This window comes from the organism of the source record quoted next, unplaced genomic scaffold, assembly GCF_019419815.1.
Source record: "Pyrus x bretschneideri cultivar Hongxiangsu unplaced genomic scaffold, Pyrus_bretschneideri_v1 Contig8, whole genome shotgun sequence".
Lineage (NCBI taxonomy): Eukaryota > Viridiplantae > Streptophyta > Magnoliopsida > Rosales > Rosaceae > Pyrus > Pyrus x bretschneideri.
Genome location: NW_025999820.1, coordinates 4,863,055 through 4,880,279, shown reverse-complemented (window position 1 = coordinate 4,880,279; position 17,225 = coordinate 4,863,055). Strand labels below are relative to the sequence as shown.

Below are 17,225 nucleotides of genomic sequence, written 5' to 3'. Positions count from 1 at the left end.
GTTTTTCTTTTCTTTCCAAAGAATCAAGATGTTTGTAGTGTTCAAATGGCATAGTAATCGTAAAGATCACAGCATACAAAGCAAGAGTTCTTCTTTCATCACTAAAATGAAACAATGATGAATTCTTCTCCATCAGAAAATCCTTAATGCTCTACTTGAACCAATATTTTTATGGTTACACCATTCCTTAAAGCAGCATAACCAATTATTAGGTATACTTGTTGAACCATGAAACGTACCTCAACTTCTGCAAATCTCTGCCGGAGATAAACAACATGAGGTACAGATAATATACAAGTGAAAGAGAGCTGCAACAGAAAAAATTAAAAAAAGTTCAAAATTAAAAATTCAGGAGATAACATTGATGATTTAATAGTTAATATCTATTAATAATCCCTTAAAAATGGACAGATAATTTTGATAATTTAATAGTTAATATATCCCTTAAAAGGGGCATAAATTATGGCTATTAGAAAACCTCCATCGATTAAAAAGATAAAGTGAGAAATCAACATATAATATCGTTCATTTAAAAGAAATAAACTAATGATATGTAAATAAAAATTTAAAAAATACTTAGGTGGCCATTAGTCCAAGCGTTTTGATCAAATCTTTAAAAGACACAAAAGTTTAACCCGAAAAATATTAAAAAGAGTGGGACATTCTAATTTCTCCAATCAAATTAAGAAAGTAAAAAGAAAACCCCTAAAGTAAAATGGTGATCTTTTATACGGTTGGTTCCAAACTTCCAATGCTAAAAGTGCGATGCCCAACAGAAGGATACTGATAACATTGTTTATGCGAGAAACGTGCCCACTTGCTAAAGTCTGCAAACTTGAAAACGCGAGCTTGCAGTTGCATCTTACATTGCATGCACTCTCTCTCTCTCTCTCTCTCTCTCTCTCTCTCTCTCTCTCTGTGTTGTGATGAAAGTTCCATGCAAGCATTACTGCTTTTGGTTTTGGCTGGCCGCTGGATTTTGGCTGCGGCTTTGCCTTTTGGCAAATTGGGAAGGATTCAGCGCTATGGCTTTATCCATTTTATTAAAGAGTTGCAACTTGCCATTTGTAGCCGTCCATTGTTGTTCCTTGTTTCACGGAAACAATATCTTCTTAGATTTTTACCATTTTTTAACTTTTTTATGGACTTGGAAGTTTGGGAATGGCTATTTTTATATATTTAAAAGGTTAAATTATCAGTAAGTGATCATTTACTATAATGGTGAAAATATGTTAATTCTTTACATGATGGTTTAAATTCAAACTCCGATTATAATAAAAAGTTTTTGAGTGCATTGGGTTTTCCAATATATCACATGAGATACTAATACAGTGTTAGAAGTGATTTAGCATATGATATCATCATCTAGGGTTTAAGGCTTAAATGTTAACAATAGTGCGTGTTCTAATTTAAGTTAATTTGATAGACAACACCAAAAATAAATGTCACATACATAATCTCATCTTCTTAAGAGATATAATTAAGGATGTACCCTTTTCTTCTTTCCCTGTGCAACATAAAGAATTTAGTGTTTAATTTACGCAATGTTTTTGGTGCTTTATGATTAGTCTTTTCAATACCCCTCTAATTTGTTTAATGTTCTCCCAAATTAAAGCACATTTGAACCATGCTTTTGTAACTGGTCTACCTACTTAATATGATATTCTTCCTTTGAACCAAAGTGTGTGGAGAAGGGACGATCGACCAGCGAAGACTGGTGTGAAAAATAGATGCCAACGAATTGCGTCGGTCCTTAATCTTTCACATCCAACACAGAGCAATGAGATTTCGAATTTTGGAATAATAATATTGGCCCATATTCCGTGAGCTGTTCACACATATTTTGCTTGTTAATTATTATTTTATGCAATGTATGTTCCTTGCTTATATTCTAGTGAAAATAAATAAATAAATAAGAAATGGCTTTCCAATTTACGGATCATTGCTAAGTGCACATGAGACACGCCTTCATCTAGATTTTTCTTTATTTTTTGCCTTTTTATCTCTTGGTTATCAAGGGAAGGTAAATAACTTATTTGAAATAGATTTATCGTTATTGTGCCGTTTTGATTCAATAATACATTATTAAACTTAAGTTTCTTTTCATGTGATATTTTATTATTGGACTGAGACATCACGTGACAGTAAATTCGTTTCATTTAAATTGTTGTTCTCAGAAGAGAGATTGAAAGCTACATTGCAATTCCACGCCAAATAGGAGTAGGATTAGTTGAATGTGTTTCTTATTCTTCAAGTAACAACAAGGATCCGTACCTTCTCCAACAGCGAGAGGGAGAGGGAGAGGGAGAGAGATGGGAAAGCAATCTATTTCTTAATTAGTGAATTATGCCGGTCTAACAAAAAACAAAAATCTCATGATCACCGATTGTTTAACAAAACAAATCCATATTAAAACAGGATTATCCATGTGTATTATCTATAGTGATTTTATTAATAGATGTTGTGGATGATGGATGTTTAACACCAATAAATTATTTTAATTTGATCTTAATTAGGGTAACCAAGTTTCTAAAGCTTGTGCATGTAATAGTTTGAGATTTGGTAATAATTTTTGCGGATGCATGATCGAGTTTTAACACTAATTAATCTTAATTAAGATATAGCAATCTTTTTGTTCTCTATTCCCCTATCTGGCAATTACTTTCCAATTTTATACAAATCACTATAGAATTTATTAGCATCCCTTTCTTTAAAGAAGATAGCTTTTAATGCATATAATTAAAAGATAACAACACTAGAAAACTTACCCCCAACTTCTTGGAAAATGGTCTGTGTCACCCGATCTGATGAGCAATCAACCTGCCCAAGTAACAAATCAGAGATCAAATATTCTACACCAAAAATAGGTGTGACCTCTCTACAGTTTCAATAAGTGTTTGACATACAGAAAGACTACACTTATGTTGGATGCAGAAGATTTGGTCTTAACAAATCTCTGTGCCCTAGCAATTGTATTGGGCTGTAAGTTACTTTCCCCAAGTTTTAGAAGGGTAATGACTTCGGCAAGTAATAGTAGGGTAATGATTTTCACAATCTCATTTAGATTGAGTAAATCAAGAAACAATCCAAGGATGAAAAAAAACAAAACTTAAATAGTAGAAAAGAAAACGGGAGTTGTAAAAATCGTTGTCCCGTGACAATTAAGGCGTCCAGGTCGCGTGTGTTGAGTGTGGAAAAAACCACGTTTGAATACGATTGGAAATAGGAAAGCAGTCGTTGGGCCAAAAATATCCTTGCCTATCACGTGCTTTAAAGATATCAAATCACAACCCTAAATATTTTAACAAAAATAAATAAATACTTAAGAAGATTCCTAATTCCTTCGGAAATTATGGAAATAGAAGGGCCCCTATAAATACCAGAGGCAGCTGCTGCTTAATTCATAGTTGTTCTTGTTCGGTTCGCTCCCTTCATTCTTCTTTTGACAAGCAAACCTTCTCTGATTAAACCCTAGATTTTCACCCATGGAGTGGATTCGCGGTAAAGAAATCGGCCGTGGAAGTTTCGCAACCATCTACGCAGCAAAACCCACCAGCCCATCTTCTCACCTTCCGCCGCTGGTGGCCGTCAAGTCGTCTGTATCCGGATACTCTGATTCGCTCAAGAACGAGAAGAAAGTCCTCGACCAAATCGGCTCCTGCCCACAAATCATCCGATGCTTCGGCGACGATCACACAGTCGAGAACGGCGAGAAGTTCTTCAACTTGGTTCTGGAGTACGCCAGAGGCGGGACTCTGGCGGACGAGCTAAAAAGAAACGGCGGACGCTTGCCGGAATTTGATGTTCGACGCCACGCAAAGTCGGTGCTCAGAGGACTTGAATTCATCCACGCAAAAGGGTTCGTCCACTGTGACTTGAAGCTTCAGAACGTCCTGGTTTTCGGCAACGGCGCGGCGAAAATCGCCGACTTCGGGCTGGCCAAGAAAGCAGGGGAATCGGAAAACAAAGTCGAAGTCAGGGGAACGCCGCTATACATGGCGCCGGAATCCGTTAACGACAACGAATACGAGTCCTCCTCCGACATCTGGGCTTTCGGGTGTTTGGTGGCCGAGATGGCGAGCGGGAAACCGGCGTGGGATCACAACCCCGCCATGAACATGTTCAAGATTCTGATGAGGATTGGCGGCGACGAGTTGCCGCAAATTCCGGAGGAATTGAGTGAAGAAGGCAAAGATTTTGTTTCCAAGTGTTTCGTAAAGGACACCAGACAGAGATGGACGGCTGAGATGCTTCTAAAGCACCCATTTGTTTCCGGCGACGATCACACTGTTCTATTGGAGGAGAAGGCGGAGCTTTCAGGCTCTCCAAGAGGGCCATTCGATTTTCCGGATTGGGTTTCAATTGCGAGTTCAGAAATTTCTCCACAATTTGGGGATTTCTCCGGAAAGAATCTGGATTCCGAGTTCGATTGGTCGTCGAGAAAGAGTTTCGTCCCGGCGGCGGATCGGTTGCGGCAGCTGGCAGCAGAGGAGACACCGAATTGGTCGTTCTCTGTAGATTGGGTGACAACCATGTAATTCAAGACTTGAGTAAATTTTCTGCGACAGAGTAGGCGACGGAGGTAAAAAAACAGAGGAGGAGGAGGAGTTAAAGATTCTGAGTTACCGACTATTCGTTGATTCATTTTACCGCCTGTAAATTTAGACTAGGACAGAAACAGATGATTTTAAGTCTGGTCCTGATTGGCGCCACCAGTGGGTGGCTAAAAGTGTACAGAAATTTTTTTATTGACATGAAATACATTATATTTGAGACTATATTTTCCTAGAAAATTGCAGATTTTCCACGAAAATTCGTGTTTGGATATGATGAATCGGTGATTGGTGACGGACTTGTTCTTCTTGACTTTGAAAATTCAAGAACGAGCAACTCAATTTTGTAAACGCATTCACATCGTGTGCTAATTCCAATTCTGTTAACTAACATGTTGAATTGACCCATTGGGTCAATATGCAACTTGGAGGAAAACACACCTTTCATCTTGGCAATTTGGTTTTAAAATGTGTTTTTATTGACCAGATTGATCTTTCATCTCAAGGTCACATGGTATGTGTTTGATTTCAATATTTCCCACGTTGATTTTTGTTTTTGGCTCCAATTCGCCTCGTTTTATTGATGTCATTCGAATGAAGATTTATAATAGAACATGCTAATTTCAATCATAATAATTGGTCATACTTATACATCATTTTAACTTAGAACTGATTTTAGGCCCACGAGTTGGAGCAAGTTGAGGGAGTTTAAAACCTAAACTGTAGGACCTCTAACCCAAGGGTTAGAGTAGATTTAAGCAGTAAAAATTAAGACTTACGAACATAAGATTTCACTGTAGTAATTGGTAAGACTTGAAAGTCATGCTACCCATACTCTTATAATTGGACTGCTGAATTCGATCGCAATCGTCGATCCAACTTGAATATATACAAACTAATTGAAGGTTACATGTATTTTCGTTGTGCGAATTGTTTGAAGCATATGCGGCCAAATTGATTCTTTGCATGTAGAAGTTTCAAATTTGGATAATTCGTTTTAGAGGCATATTAAACAATGCTTTCAGGACCATACGCAATGTACACAAAACACGACTTTTCTTAGAGAAATGCTTTACATGCTATTCTTATGTGCTATATGTTAATGTCCATAAAGTTCTTTTTTCGTTTTTTTTTGTTTTTTTTTTTTGTTTACAGTTGTGGTGGCCAAATTGATTGGATTTGGATTCCATCCGGATCCAAATTGTGGAAATCTTAAGGATCATCACATCTTAATTATTCATCATGCATCGTGTAGTTAGAAATCATTTGACTTTTTTTTACTTAAAATTAAACACAAATAGTACCTGACGAAAACTGATCTCGCGATGTATGATAAACGGTTAGGATGTAAAGATCCTTAGAATGCCCATAAAGTAGATCTAGAGAAGATCTTCTTCCAAATTGAATATACCAAGTGGTTATTGACTGGCAAATGATCACCAAAGGTGGCTACTCAAAAAACATATGCCGATTATTTAAATTATAATACTCCCTAGTGTGAATAAAGAGGAAATAAAAGTTGTTGGAGGAAGAAGCGTTCATGCTTGAGTCAATATATTTTTACAATACATTGTTAGGATAAACTCAAGTTGTAGATTTGTCAACCTCTTTAACACTTAACTACTTTGAACTACTTTGACTTTGAAAAATCACTATGAAGGGTGCAGACAAAAAAGAAAGAAAATGTACGAAACCGAAACTTAGAAAAGAAAAAAAAAAATCACCTATTAGTATTGTTTTTGTTGCAGTCTTAAATTCTTTAGGAATACAATCGTATGAATCTTAATAGATTATGTGTAGATAGTTTCCTAGTTTTCTAGTTTTGCTTGTATTACTTAAATAGTTTTCTAGTTTTACTTGTATTCTTTCTTTCTTATTAGTGTAAATTAAAATATAAGAATCAAAAATCACACGATAGAACTCTCAATCTCTCTCTCTTTTTTTTTTCTGTTTGCCGCCGACCCTCTCTCTATCTTTTCCCTTGGTAAAATAGGCCTTCAACAAATTTTTGTTTTTTATTTTTATTTTATGTATTCTTCCATGGATACATCTTCCAGTCTATTTTCACCGCCCCTCATCCCTATCCTCTCATATTTCCCCTTTATTTTAATAAAAAGGTAAAAATTAAAACAAAATAATTATCAAAGACTAATTGTTAATTACCTTTTCATCGTTGTCTGGTTCCTTTCTTCAATTTTTTTGGCAAATAAGGTTGCTTGTTTGTCGATGCTAAATACTGACACTGGAACATAATTTTGTCGTTGGGGGATTAAATTGGGCTTTAAGCATGGTTAAGGCCCTATGATTTTGAGCGCATCATAAAAGAGATGCAAATTTAATGCCGCTCCTTCATTGGTGCTCGTTACCAAACCTTGAACCCAATATATTTGACCCAAACAAAAAAAAACCCTTCAACCCAATATAGAAGAGAATTGCGGATGATCCGTGGAGAAGAAGATCTGACGATTGTGATCAGCCAAGCCGAGTTTACGGTTGAACCGGCTTTTTTTATGATATGAAATAACAAGTTGTTCCACGTGTGAAGTATAACGGTCACATGTGCTCTATGTCACTCGATATGTGTAAGGTTTCAAAATTCTCCGCACCTGAATGAGGGTGTTGATAGTGCATCCCACATTAAGAAAATGAGGAACCTTACATGTACTTATAAGACTCAAAACACTTAAAGGCTCTTTGCAATAGTGACGTTGAAAACAACTATTTACATCGTGTTTGGGGACAGTGAGAAAACACATAACAAAAACGTTATTCATTTACAAATGGGTAATGCTAGGAAAACCAAATTTTTAAACTAAAATTTGCAAACCAACTTATGTGTCACCGATAGGAAATAAACATATTAATCAACGCTTAAGTAACAATTCAATCATCAACAACCATATCATTTGGTTTTCAAAATTTAGTTTAAAATTTTGGTCTCCCTAACATTGCCATTTTTACGAATATATAAATAAAAGTTTGTTGCAATTTGACACCCTTTAAAAGGTAAACGAAACACCTATTTACAATGGATATTGCAAACCTGATTTTGATGTAGTTAATTTACTAAACAAACAAGCCTTTGGGAGAAGGAAAAAGAAAAGAAAAGAAAAAAAAATAAAAAACCCTTTAAACATCCTGATGAACTAAACATCCCCACAAAAGGAGTGTATATACTTCAAAAATAATTAACCAAATACAAAACTTAAAGCTTCATTTCCCACATAATCAGTAGCATTCTAAAACCCAATGCTATAAACAAATTAATACTATATGCTACAATGCATACTTCTGCTTGGTATATATTAAGAAGTATTGAGAATTAAATTGGTAGCTAGCCTTTCAAAGTATGACTTGTTCAACCCTATATCTTCATAGGAGAATTCTTGAAATACACCGTCATTCAATGCCATTAGATCCTTGATTGTTGGATTTTATTGTACATTCATTCGATGTAATGCCATACACCGAAACAGAGTATAATTTTCACTCCTTGAGACCTAGTCTTTCCACGGTAGCTAGTAAATAGTTTCCCAAATCTATAAACGTTCAAGTAATTTTTCGACATTTTAGTATGAGATTGTAGTTAGTTAATGCATGACGAAGAAAAAAAACACACTACGGGTATCTGTGGGTACTAAAATATTCCAGCTCTCAATTCTTATAGCTGAGTCAGCCAACAGGATCCGCATCGTCGCAGTCAAATCCTGAGCCCTGTTCGGGAAAAAGAAAAAAAAAAAAGGTCCTGAGCCCTGCTTGTTTCCAAGCCCTAAAGATCTGCATTTGTCATTTAGTATTTTTCTGACTCCATGTACATTAATTTTCTATAATTATAGAATCCCTAATAATCAAATAAATTTTTTTTTGAAACTTAGAGAGAGAGAGAGAGAGAGAGAGATAGAGAGAGAGAGAGAGATTATACAAATAACAGTCGTTTTATCACTTAATGACAAAGAGGAGACAATCAATAAATTCGCTAATAGAGTAATCTCTTATGCGAACAATATTGAAGTGCATCAGGGGTGACAGGTCAACTGGTAGATCACAGTCGCTCCTAATACACACTTTCTGAGTCCGCACCTTAGAATGTCCATTCACTGGTAACTACATGTGTTCTTCAAAGCAATGGCCACATTCATCTTCTTAGAATCCATAACTACCGAGCACTCGACCTTCTTGTAGAACTTGGGCTTCACCAATTTTCCCAGAACATAAGCTCTCGACCTCACCGTGAACCTGAGGGCGAACGGCACTGGCTGAGTGGGTGCACCATTTAAGCTGCCCAAGTTTGCTCCCCCACCGTACAGTGGAATTCTATTTCCTACTAATGTTATTGTAATGGTTCTCTGACTCTTTCTCGCCTGGTAAAAGTTATTTATCTGCAAAACCCAATAAACAAATTCATCAAGGAAAAAATGTGAATTACATATTAAAATGGTTAGGGTTTCTTACAGTTCCAGTGGCTACAGTGAGTTGAGAGTAGGAGAGATCCAGAGGTGTTGATTTCACATGGACACCGAAAAATGTAGCAGAGTTACGAAAGGTGAGCTTCACTGTGGAATTCATGGACACCATGCTGGTGGCCACTCCTGAGAAATCCTCACCAGCTTGTACCACAAATTGATCAAATAGAATGCTCTGCATGTAACACATTTTCAAACCAAATTTATGAAAAAGATAAAACAAATTTAAAAAAGGCCCCCATGTTAATAATTTTTCTCACTAAAAAAATGAAAATATATAGAGTGATACCGGACACCAATTTTTGTTATTGAACCGTGGCAAATTATCGACCAAATAATGACTAAAAAGCCGACCGAAATTGCGGAAAAAAACCCGATTAACAAATTTCAATCTTAATCCCTTTCCCCCAAAAGAAGAAATAGTGTAATTGACTGATAGTCTGACATCGAGCGCCAATGTACAGTTCATGAAGTGGTTATTGATGAAATGTACACAAAATATTGACTAATGATATTATGATCAGATAGAGTAGATTGATACTCGAAAGGACGATCTATACCTTCATAGTGATGATGGGCTTCTGGGATCGACTTGCACCCCACAGGATCAAAGAAAAGAGAGAGAAAAGTACAAGGAATCCCCCAATAAAAGCAAGGAAGTAACACCTACGAGTGAGACCATGAGGGTTTCCATCCTCATCGAGAAGCCCTTCTTCTTCAATGGAACCAAACTGATCCTTCCATGGCCTCCAACCCTTGCGGCGGGAGCCGCTACTGCGGCTGCTCTTGCTGCGGGAGCCGGAGAAACGAGTAGAGGCGGACTCCCGAGAGTGAGGACCAAGAGAAGAGTTGGAGTGGGAGTGAGGGGGTGAGCCCATAGGGCTGAGGACGGGGCTGGAGTTGAAGGAGTTGGTGGTCTTTTCGCCATCATGCGAATCGCGCGATGGACTCTGGACGTAGTAGACTGCGCGGCGCGGTGAGCGCGCCGGAGAGGACTGGCTGAGGCTGCTCACCTCGGAGTCAGTCTTGGCCAACACTGACATTGTTGTATGTTTGATAGATTATTTTCTCACGGATGAAGACTGCTCAAGCTTTTTGATTTTGTTGTTTATGGAGAGAAGGAAAGTGAAGTGGAAGACTGAAGTAGTTTGGGTAGGGAGTACTCTGCATGAAACAGGTTTATTATATCGTTTCAGTTTAATAATACAATGTACTGCTCACATTTCATGTAAGTCCTTTCATGAATGTGGTATTAGAATCTCTGGAACGTACGTTTTAAGGTGCTGCACGTTGTGTTTTGTTTTGTTTACTGTTTTCTGTACCGTGTTTAGATGAAGGTAATTAATAGGGGAGTGGACTTGACAGTGTGCACTGCCATTTTGCTAATTTCTAGTATTAAAGTATGAATTTTGTATGGGGTATTTTATAGTCCTTCACCTACTTCTTGCGTTGGAGAGAATTGATTTAAACGTGTTTCCAGGTCATGCAATATTTATGTTTGTCTAACAACATAAATATGTAAATATGATTCTAGATCATGCAATATTTATTTATGTTGTTAGACCAATACTTATATTGCGAAGTTATGATTTTTAATTATCTTAATCAAAGCGAGTGATAGAGTGCAGTACGATATTTTTCTCTTTGGTTGGGTTTAAATCTTCGACAGATTTTATCGAGACCTTTGTATGCACACTATCCTTCTATTTGTACATATTCTCTTTCAATCAATGAACGAAATCAAGTATCACTTTGGAGTAGAAAACATTTTCCATCAGTAGCTTAAACCTACCTAGCCTAATTTTATCACTAACCCTAGCACCTAGGAGGCTCCACGCACCTCAATATTTGTATCTGAGTTCGTGCTAAGTTACTAGATAGTTTGACAAAAATACATTTCACCCAAATCCAAATCCAAATCCAAAAAGGTTTAACTGAGCTTTATTTTGTTAATGCTATTCAAAGAAGTTCTATCAGATCTTGTAGGAATGGAGTAATTGAAGTGTTTAGGAAGTGGCTAGGAAATTAGGAGTGTCGGTGGAGGCCATTTGTTTAAGCAATCTATGCGTTGCCTAAGATTGATGCCTTGGGCTGAAAATCCGATTCAGCAGTGCATCAAGACACCCATTTTATGGTAAGTTCTTGTAGGCTTCACGACTATAGTCAAAAGACGCATCATCTACTTCCCAAATATAGGCCCAAAGTCTAGGAAAAAAGTCACAAACATGTGGTTTCAGTTACGGTATCTGAGATCAAAGAGAAGAATAAAGTGAAAAATGAGCTGAAAAGAGTTGGAATTATAAACGTTTAATATTGAGAAACCGATTAACGCACTCTTTTTTACCTTGCATTTTCTTTTCTTTTCTTTTTTTTCAAAAAAAGTTCGAGCTGTTGGATCGAAGAAATCAATTGACAAAATCAAAATTGGGTAGTGTAGTAGAAAGATAAAACAGCAAGGCAAAAATTATTTCTTTTATTTTAATCATACTGTTATGTCCAACATCTAGGGGGCTTGCCGGGAGGTTAACACTGTTAGCATCTATGATGGGATTTTGTGCATTGTCTAACAAATTGACTGTGGTCATGAGGGCTGGTTGAATCGCGGAAGGGCTCCAATTAGGGTGTCCTTTTTTGATGAGAGCAACAACACCTGCCACTTGAGGCGCAGCCGTTAAAGTGCCTAATACAACATTAAATTTGTTGAACAAAGAGCCTGACTGAACTTGTGCCACTGAATTATTTGAGGTCCATGCCACTAGGACTAATGAACTAGGGGCTAGAATGTCTGGCTTTAACACACTCGGGCAGCTCGGAAATGGCCCTTTAGAGCAATAATCGTCTACTTTTTGCACCTATAAATGTTGCTGGAAACGAGCTTTAAGTGTAGTAATCTGACAAGGTGAATTTGTAACAAAGACAGCTCCGGAGACTTTTGCAGAGTTGCATTTTCAACATCATCACTTATGCTCAAATTGTCTTTGCACACAACAATCTTGCTCACGAGTTTCTTCAGTTCCTTCACGCTTTGACATCCGTGCGCAAAAACAATCGGTAATTTGCTTCTAAAGGAGTTGCGTGCATACAAGGTAGTGAAGGTGATTTCAACACCATTTCCTAAAAGGTTAAAATTCCCCAAAATTCGCAGTCTGTCATGCCTACGCCTACTATCGCTGCCCACGGTGCTCCATTGAGTGATGTCTCATAGGCAGGGCCATCATTTCCTGCTGAAGCTACAACAGATGAGATTGACATTGTGTCATCATCCAAAAAATGGTCATCTAAAGCATGACCTGAGGAGATTAACAATATATACACCCCATATATTCAAGCCCTAGCGTCACACCTCTAGCTGTGCCAATACTGTAGCCAAAATAGGATGCACCTTTTACATCATGACCGACTGCAGTGAAGGCAGAGTGAGTTCCATGTCCATCTGTATCATGGGTTGAGTTCATCGTGATGGTCTCCTCGAATTGTTGGCAATGTAGCCTTTTTAAAAAAACCTAGCTCCAATGAGTTTCTTGTTTCATAAGGAAGAATTGAATTGGGTGCCGGACACACGCTTTTCCATTTAAAATGGATTCAGTCATTCTTTCATCCTTGAAGCTCTCACTCTCAGGCCAAACTCCAGTGTTAAGTAAACCAATTATGACTCATTCGCCATAATTTAAAGCATGTCAGGCACCAGAAAAAGAAATGAGGCCAAGGAACTGGGACGTGTGGGTAATGTGGAGTTTGAGGGGGACAACGGGCGCAAAAGAAACAAAGCCATGAGACTTTTTGAGGGCTTCAAGCTCGTACAATGTGAGAACTACACTAAAGACTTGGATGGAATAAGTATGGATAAGCTTTGTGGTACTAGTAAAAGATTTAATACCATCTGATATGGATGAAAGTGTACCCAAATACCACCTTTCGTGGCCGAAAAGGGCTTTCGGCATGGCCAGATGAGTCCATGGGATTATGCAGAAACTGAGTTGAGGTGAGTGATTGTAGATACAAATGTGCAAGGAAATTGGCTGAAGAACTTTTTTCGTTTCTTTGTTTTGTTATCCAATGGGCTAATGAACTTGTGGAAGGTTTCTATGGTGAAAAAGTCTATATAATTGAAAACTTTCTCATAAGCCCTAGTGTTTTTTTCTTCTTAGAGAACCCGGATGACATGAAACTGTTAGGATGCTATGACAGATGGCATCAATCTGTTGGTAATTGTTGTATGGGAGTTAGTTCATTAGTCAGTTAGATTGTTAGTTAGAAACTTACTACATATAATAGTTTGTAAGGGAAGATAATCAGTCAATGAAATAGCAATTGGTATTATGTATTCTCTCTCTATGCAATTACTCAAAGACGTAGCTAGGTCTTAACATTGGTATCAACCAGTTTTTCAATCCTACCAATCCTTCGATGTTGCATAACGCGCCAGACCTCGTGCAAAACCATGGAAGCTCGCGTTTCTAATTTGGAGTCCAAATTCGACGAATTAAAATTTACCCAAGATCTGATTCTCGTCTAATTTGTAGTCTATCATGGCACGCTGCAATAGGGGTTCTTTTGGGGAATCTTTAGAGCCTACTCTTGGCGATCCTTAATTCCAGAATCTAATGAACCCTAATGCTGTTCGCCAAGAAATTGGGCAAAATTTCAATCACCAACCACGAGCTCCCTTCTTGAAGATGGATTTTCCAAGATTTAACGAAGGGGATGATCCGTTGGGTTGGATCTACAAGGCAAAGCATTATTTTGATTTCTTCAACATCGATGATGCGAAGAAAGTCAAGCTTGCATCTTTCCACATGGAAGGGGAATCACTTCCAATGGGCATGATGCCTCATCACCTATCCTTCTTAGGAAGAATTCACATCAAGAATTTGGTCCTTCTGAAATATAGGATTCTGCTGAGAGCTTAGTCAAATTAAGGCAAATTGGCACACTTAGAGATTATGTTCTTGAATTTCGCAGGCTCACAAATTGAACAAGGGATATTAGCCCGGGACTTCTTCGTTCTTGCTTTATTGGTGGCCTGAAGCCTGAATTAAGGCATGATGTTAAACTCCTTAAACCAAAGGATGTACTCAAAGTTGTTGCTTACGCTCAACAAGTAGATGCTAAGATCACAAAACTCTAGGTGAAATCTTTATACAAACCTTCTACCATTCAACCAAATTTTCATTCTCCAGCATCACAGAATATTACTACCACCATATTGCCTGACAATCGTGTTAAAAACAACAATGTTAGGAGATTAACACCTGAGGAAGTAGATCATTGTAGAAAGAATGGTTTATGTTTTCATTGCAAGGACAAATTTGTGAGAGGTCATGTTTGTGAGAAGAAACAGTTGTTGTTAATTTATGTGCAAGATCTTGTGTTTGATAGTATTGAAGAATTCGAAAATGAGGAACCTGAAGTAATTGCATGTGCACTATTTGGTACCCTTGCTCCTCCTTCCATCAACACTATGAAGGTTTCTAGGTTAATCAAGAATTGTGGATTTGGATTTGGCAAAAAGATTACGAACACATTTGGATACTAAGCATCTGTCTAATGTCAAGATTGTTGATGGGGGTAAAGTAGCTACAAAAAGGTACTCTAGCTCAAGCTTCTGTGAAAATTCATGATTTCCACTTCATTATAGATATATATGTTATTCCTTTGGGAATGTGTTACATTGTTTTAGGCATTCAATGGTTGAGAACTTGTGGTCTTATCTTATGAGATTTTGACAAGTTGTATATGCAGTTTTATAAAGATTCTAAGACATATTGCATTACAAGCTCTGTGAACTGTTGGTAACAACTTTGAGGATATCTCAGCCTTGCAAATGCAAAAATTGTTGCAACAAGAAACCACAGTGGGTGCAGTACTATATCATTTGGAACCTGAATCAATGTCCCTCAATCATTTGGAGTCACAGACCACAATTCCCCATTCCTTGAATCTCACAAATCAGCAACAACTAGAGTTGAGTGTATTGTTGACAGAGTTTGAAGTAATATTTTCTTACTCCAAGTTCACTTCCCCCTCACATAGTTTAAGATCATAGAATTACTTTGATTGAGGGTAGCACACCACCCGATAGTAGGCCTTACAAGTATGGGCCAGTCCAAAAAACAAAAATTGAGAAATGTGTTCAGGATCTTTTGGAAGCTGGGTTTATAAGAATGAGCAACAGTCCCTATTCTTCTCCAGTTATTTTAGTGAGGAAGAAGGAGGGAACATGGACGATGTGCAAGAATTACAGGGGCCTTAATGGAATCAAAATTAAAGATAAGTTCCCTATACCCCTTGTTGATGAATTACTCGATGAGTTATATGGTGTACAGTTCTTCTCTAAACTAGATTTAAGGGTAGAATACCATCAAATAAGAATGCACCCTGAGGATGTTGAGAAAACAGCCTTTAGGACACATGATGGTTACTACATTTTTGGTTATGCCCTTTGGATTAACAAATGCACCGGCAACATTTCAGTGTCTCGTGAATGATATCTTTCAACCTTATTTGAGGAAATTCATATCAATATTCTTTGATGACTTATTAGTCTATAGTGCTTCTTGGAGTCTACATTTGCAACATCTGAGAGTAGTATTTGAGACCTTGAAAAAACATATTTTATTTGTCAAAATGTCTAAATGTGCATTTGGTAAAGATCAAGTTGAATTTCTTGGTCACATAATATCCAAATCTGGAGTTTCAGCAGATCCTACAAAGCTAGATGCAATAGGTAAGTGGCCTATACCTACTTCAGTGAAGACATTAAGAGGGTTCCTGGGGTTGACAGATTACTACAGGAAGTTTATACCTCAGTTTGGGAAGATCATTAGTCCTCTCACTACTTTCACCAAAAAAAAAAAAAAAATTTAATTTTAAGTGGAATGATGAGGCTACTGTAGCCTTCAACACTCTTAAGAAGGTAATGCTTTCACCACAAGTACTAGATTTTCCACATTTTAGTCAACCATTTGTGCTCAAAAGTGATGCATCAGGATATGGTATTGTGGCAGTGTTACAACAAAGGGGAAGACCAATAACATTTACTAGCAAGGCACTTTGTCCAAGGAATCAAGCATTATCAGCTTATGAGAAGGAGATGTTAACCATCATTCATGCTGTCCAAAAATGGCAATCTTATTTGGTAGGTAATCATTTTATCATTCAAACAAATCACAAAGCTTGAAGTATTTCTTGGAGGGTAAAGCTCATACACCTTTTCAGCAAAAGTGGGTCACTAAGTTACTTGGTTTCGACTATGAAATCCAATACAAAAGAGGGTGTGATAACCAAGATGCGGATGCATTGTCTAGAGTACTTAATGCCATTTCCTCCACTTACTCCTCTTGGTTAGATGACTTGCGAAGACATGTTGAAAAAGACACTTGGATTATTGCCAAGTCTCAACAACTGGTACAATCTAAGTTTGATGATGTTCCTATTAGCACTTTAAGATTCAGTGTTGATAATGGATTCTTAAAGTACGAAAACAGGATTGTATTGAGTCGATTGAGTTCTTTGAGAGATAAGGTTTTTGCTGAATTTCACTCAAGCCCAGCAGTTGGTCATTAAGGCTTCCTAAAAACTTACAAGAGGATTTCCAGGTTAGTTTACTAGGAGGGTATGAAGAAAGACATCAAAAATAGAGTAGCAACTTGTGTTATATGTCAGCAAAATAAATATGAGACCTTGTCTCCACCTGGACTCTTGCAGCCATTACCAATTCCAGTTAAGGTATAGTCTGAAATTTCAATGGATATCATAACTAGCCTTCCACCTTGCGGAGGCAAACTGTGATTTGGGTTGTAGTGGACCATTTATCTAAAAAGCACACTTCACTGCATTAAGTCATCCTTATACAGCTTATGTAGTTGCTCAACTTTTTGTTGACAACATATTCAAATTGCATGCTATGCCACAATCCATAGTAAGTGACAGAGATCCAATATTCATCAGCAAATTTTGGAAAGAGTTCTTCCAATTACAAGGTTCTGCACTTTGTTTTAGCTCTGGTTATCATCCTCAAACAGATGGGCAAACGGAAGTTCTCAATAGGTGTTTGGAAACCTATTTAAGATGCTTTTGTAGTTTACAACCGAAGAAATGGTTTTTGTGGTTGTCTTGGGCAAAATGGAGCTACAATACTAGTTTTCATTTTGCAATTAAAATGACTTCGTTCCAAATAGTGTATGGTTATGCTCCTCCTCTTTTGCCT

General features: G+C 37.4%; 2 protein-coding genes and 1 pseudogene across 2 annotated transcripts; 1 reads left to right on the top strand and 2 right to left on the bottom strand.

Moving 5' to 3' along the window:
- Positions 1-3,391: 3,391 nt before the first annotated feature.
- On the top strand, positions 3,392-4,778 carry LOC103935253 (mitogen-activated protein kinase kinase kinase 20-like). Its single transcript, XM_009345019.3, has one exon. It carries the CDS (start codon positions 3,486-3,488, stop codon positions 4,536-4,538), a length of 1,053 nt encoding a protein of 350 aa, XP_009343294.2. The 5' UTR covers positions 3,392-3,485; the 3' UTR covers positions 4,539-4,778.
- A 3,704-nt stretch (positions 4,779-8,482) lies between these two features.
- Positions 8,483-10,253, bottom strand: LOC103957702. The gene is made up of 3 exons (XM_048575589.1): positions 9,577-10,253; positions 9,006-9,191; positions 8,483-8,932 (listed from the first exon to the last, which is right to left on the bottom strand). Exons 1-3 carry the CDS (start codon positions 10,057-10,059, stop codon positions 8,648-8,650), a joined length of 954 nt encoding a protein of 317 aa, XP_048431546.1. The 5' UTR covers positions 10,060-10,253; the 3' UTR covers positions 8,483-8,647.
- Positions 10,254-11,421: 1,168 nt separating this feature from the next.
- On the bottom strand, positions 11,422-12,957 carry LOC125473153 (annotated as a pseudogene).
- Positions 12,958-17,225: the final 4,268 nt, after the last annotated feature.

Excerpts from the sequence above, each read along its gene's own strand:
- LOC103935253 (XM_009345019.3), top strand. The coding sequence starts at position 3,486 with ATGGAGTGGATTCGCGGTAAAGAAATCGGCCGTGGAAGTTTCGCAACC.
- LOC103957702 (XM_048575589.1), bottom strand. The coding sequence starts at position 10,059 with ATGTCAGTGTTGGCCAAGACTGACTCCGAGGTGAGCAGCCTCAGCCAG. Across the intron at positions 9,192-9,576 it reads AGCCCATCATCACTATGAAG|AGCATTCTATTTGATCAATT; the intron begins GTATAGATCGTC and ends TGTTACATGCAG. Across the intron at positions 8,933-9,005 it reads TCACTGTAGCCACTGGAACT|ATAAATAACTTTTACCAGGC; the intron begins GTAAGAAACCCT and ends TGGGTTTTGCAG.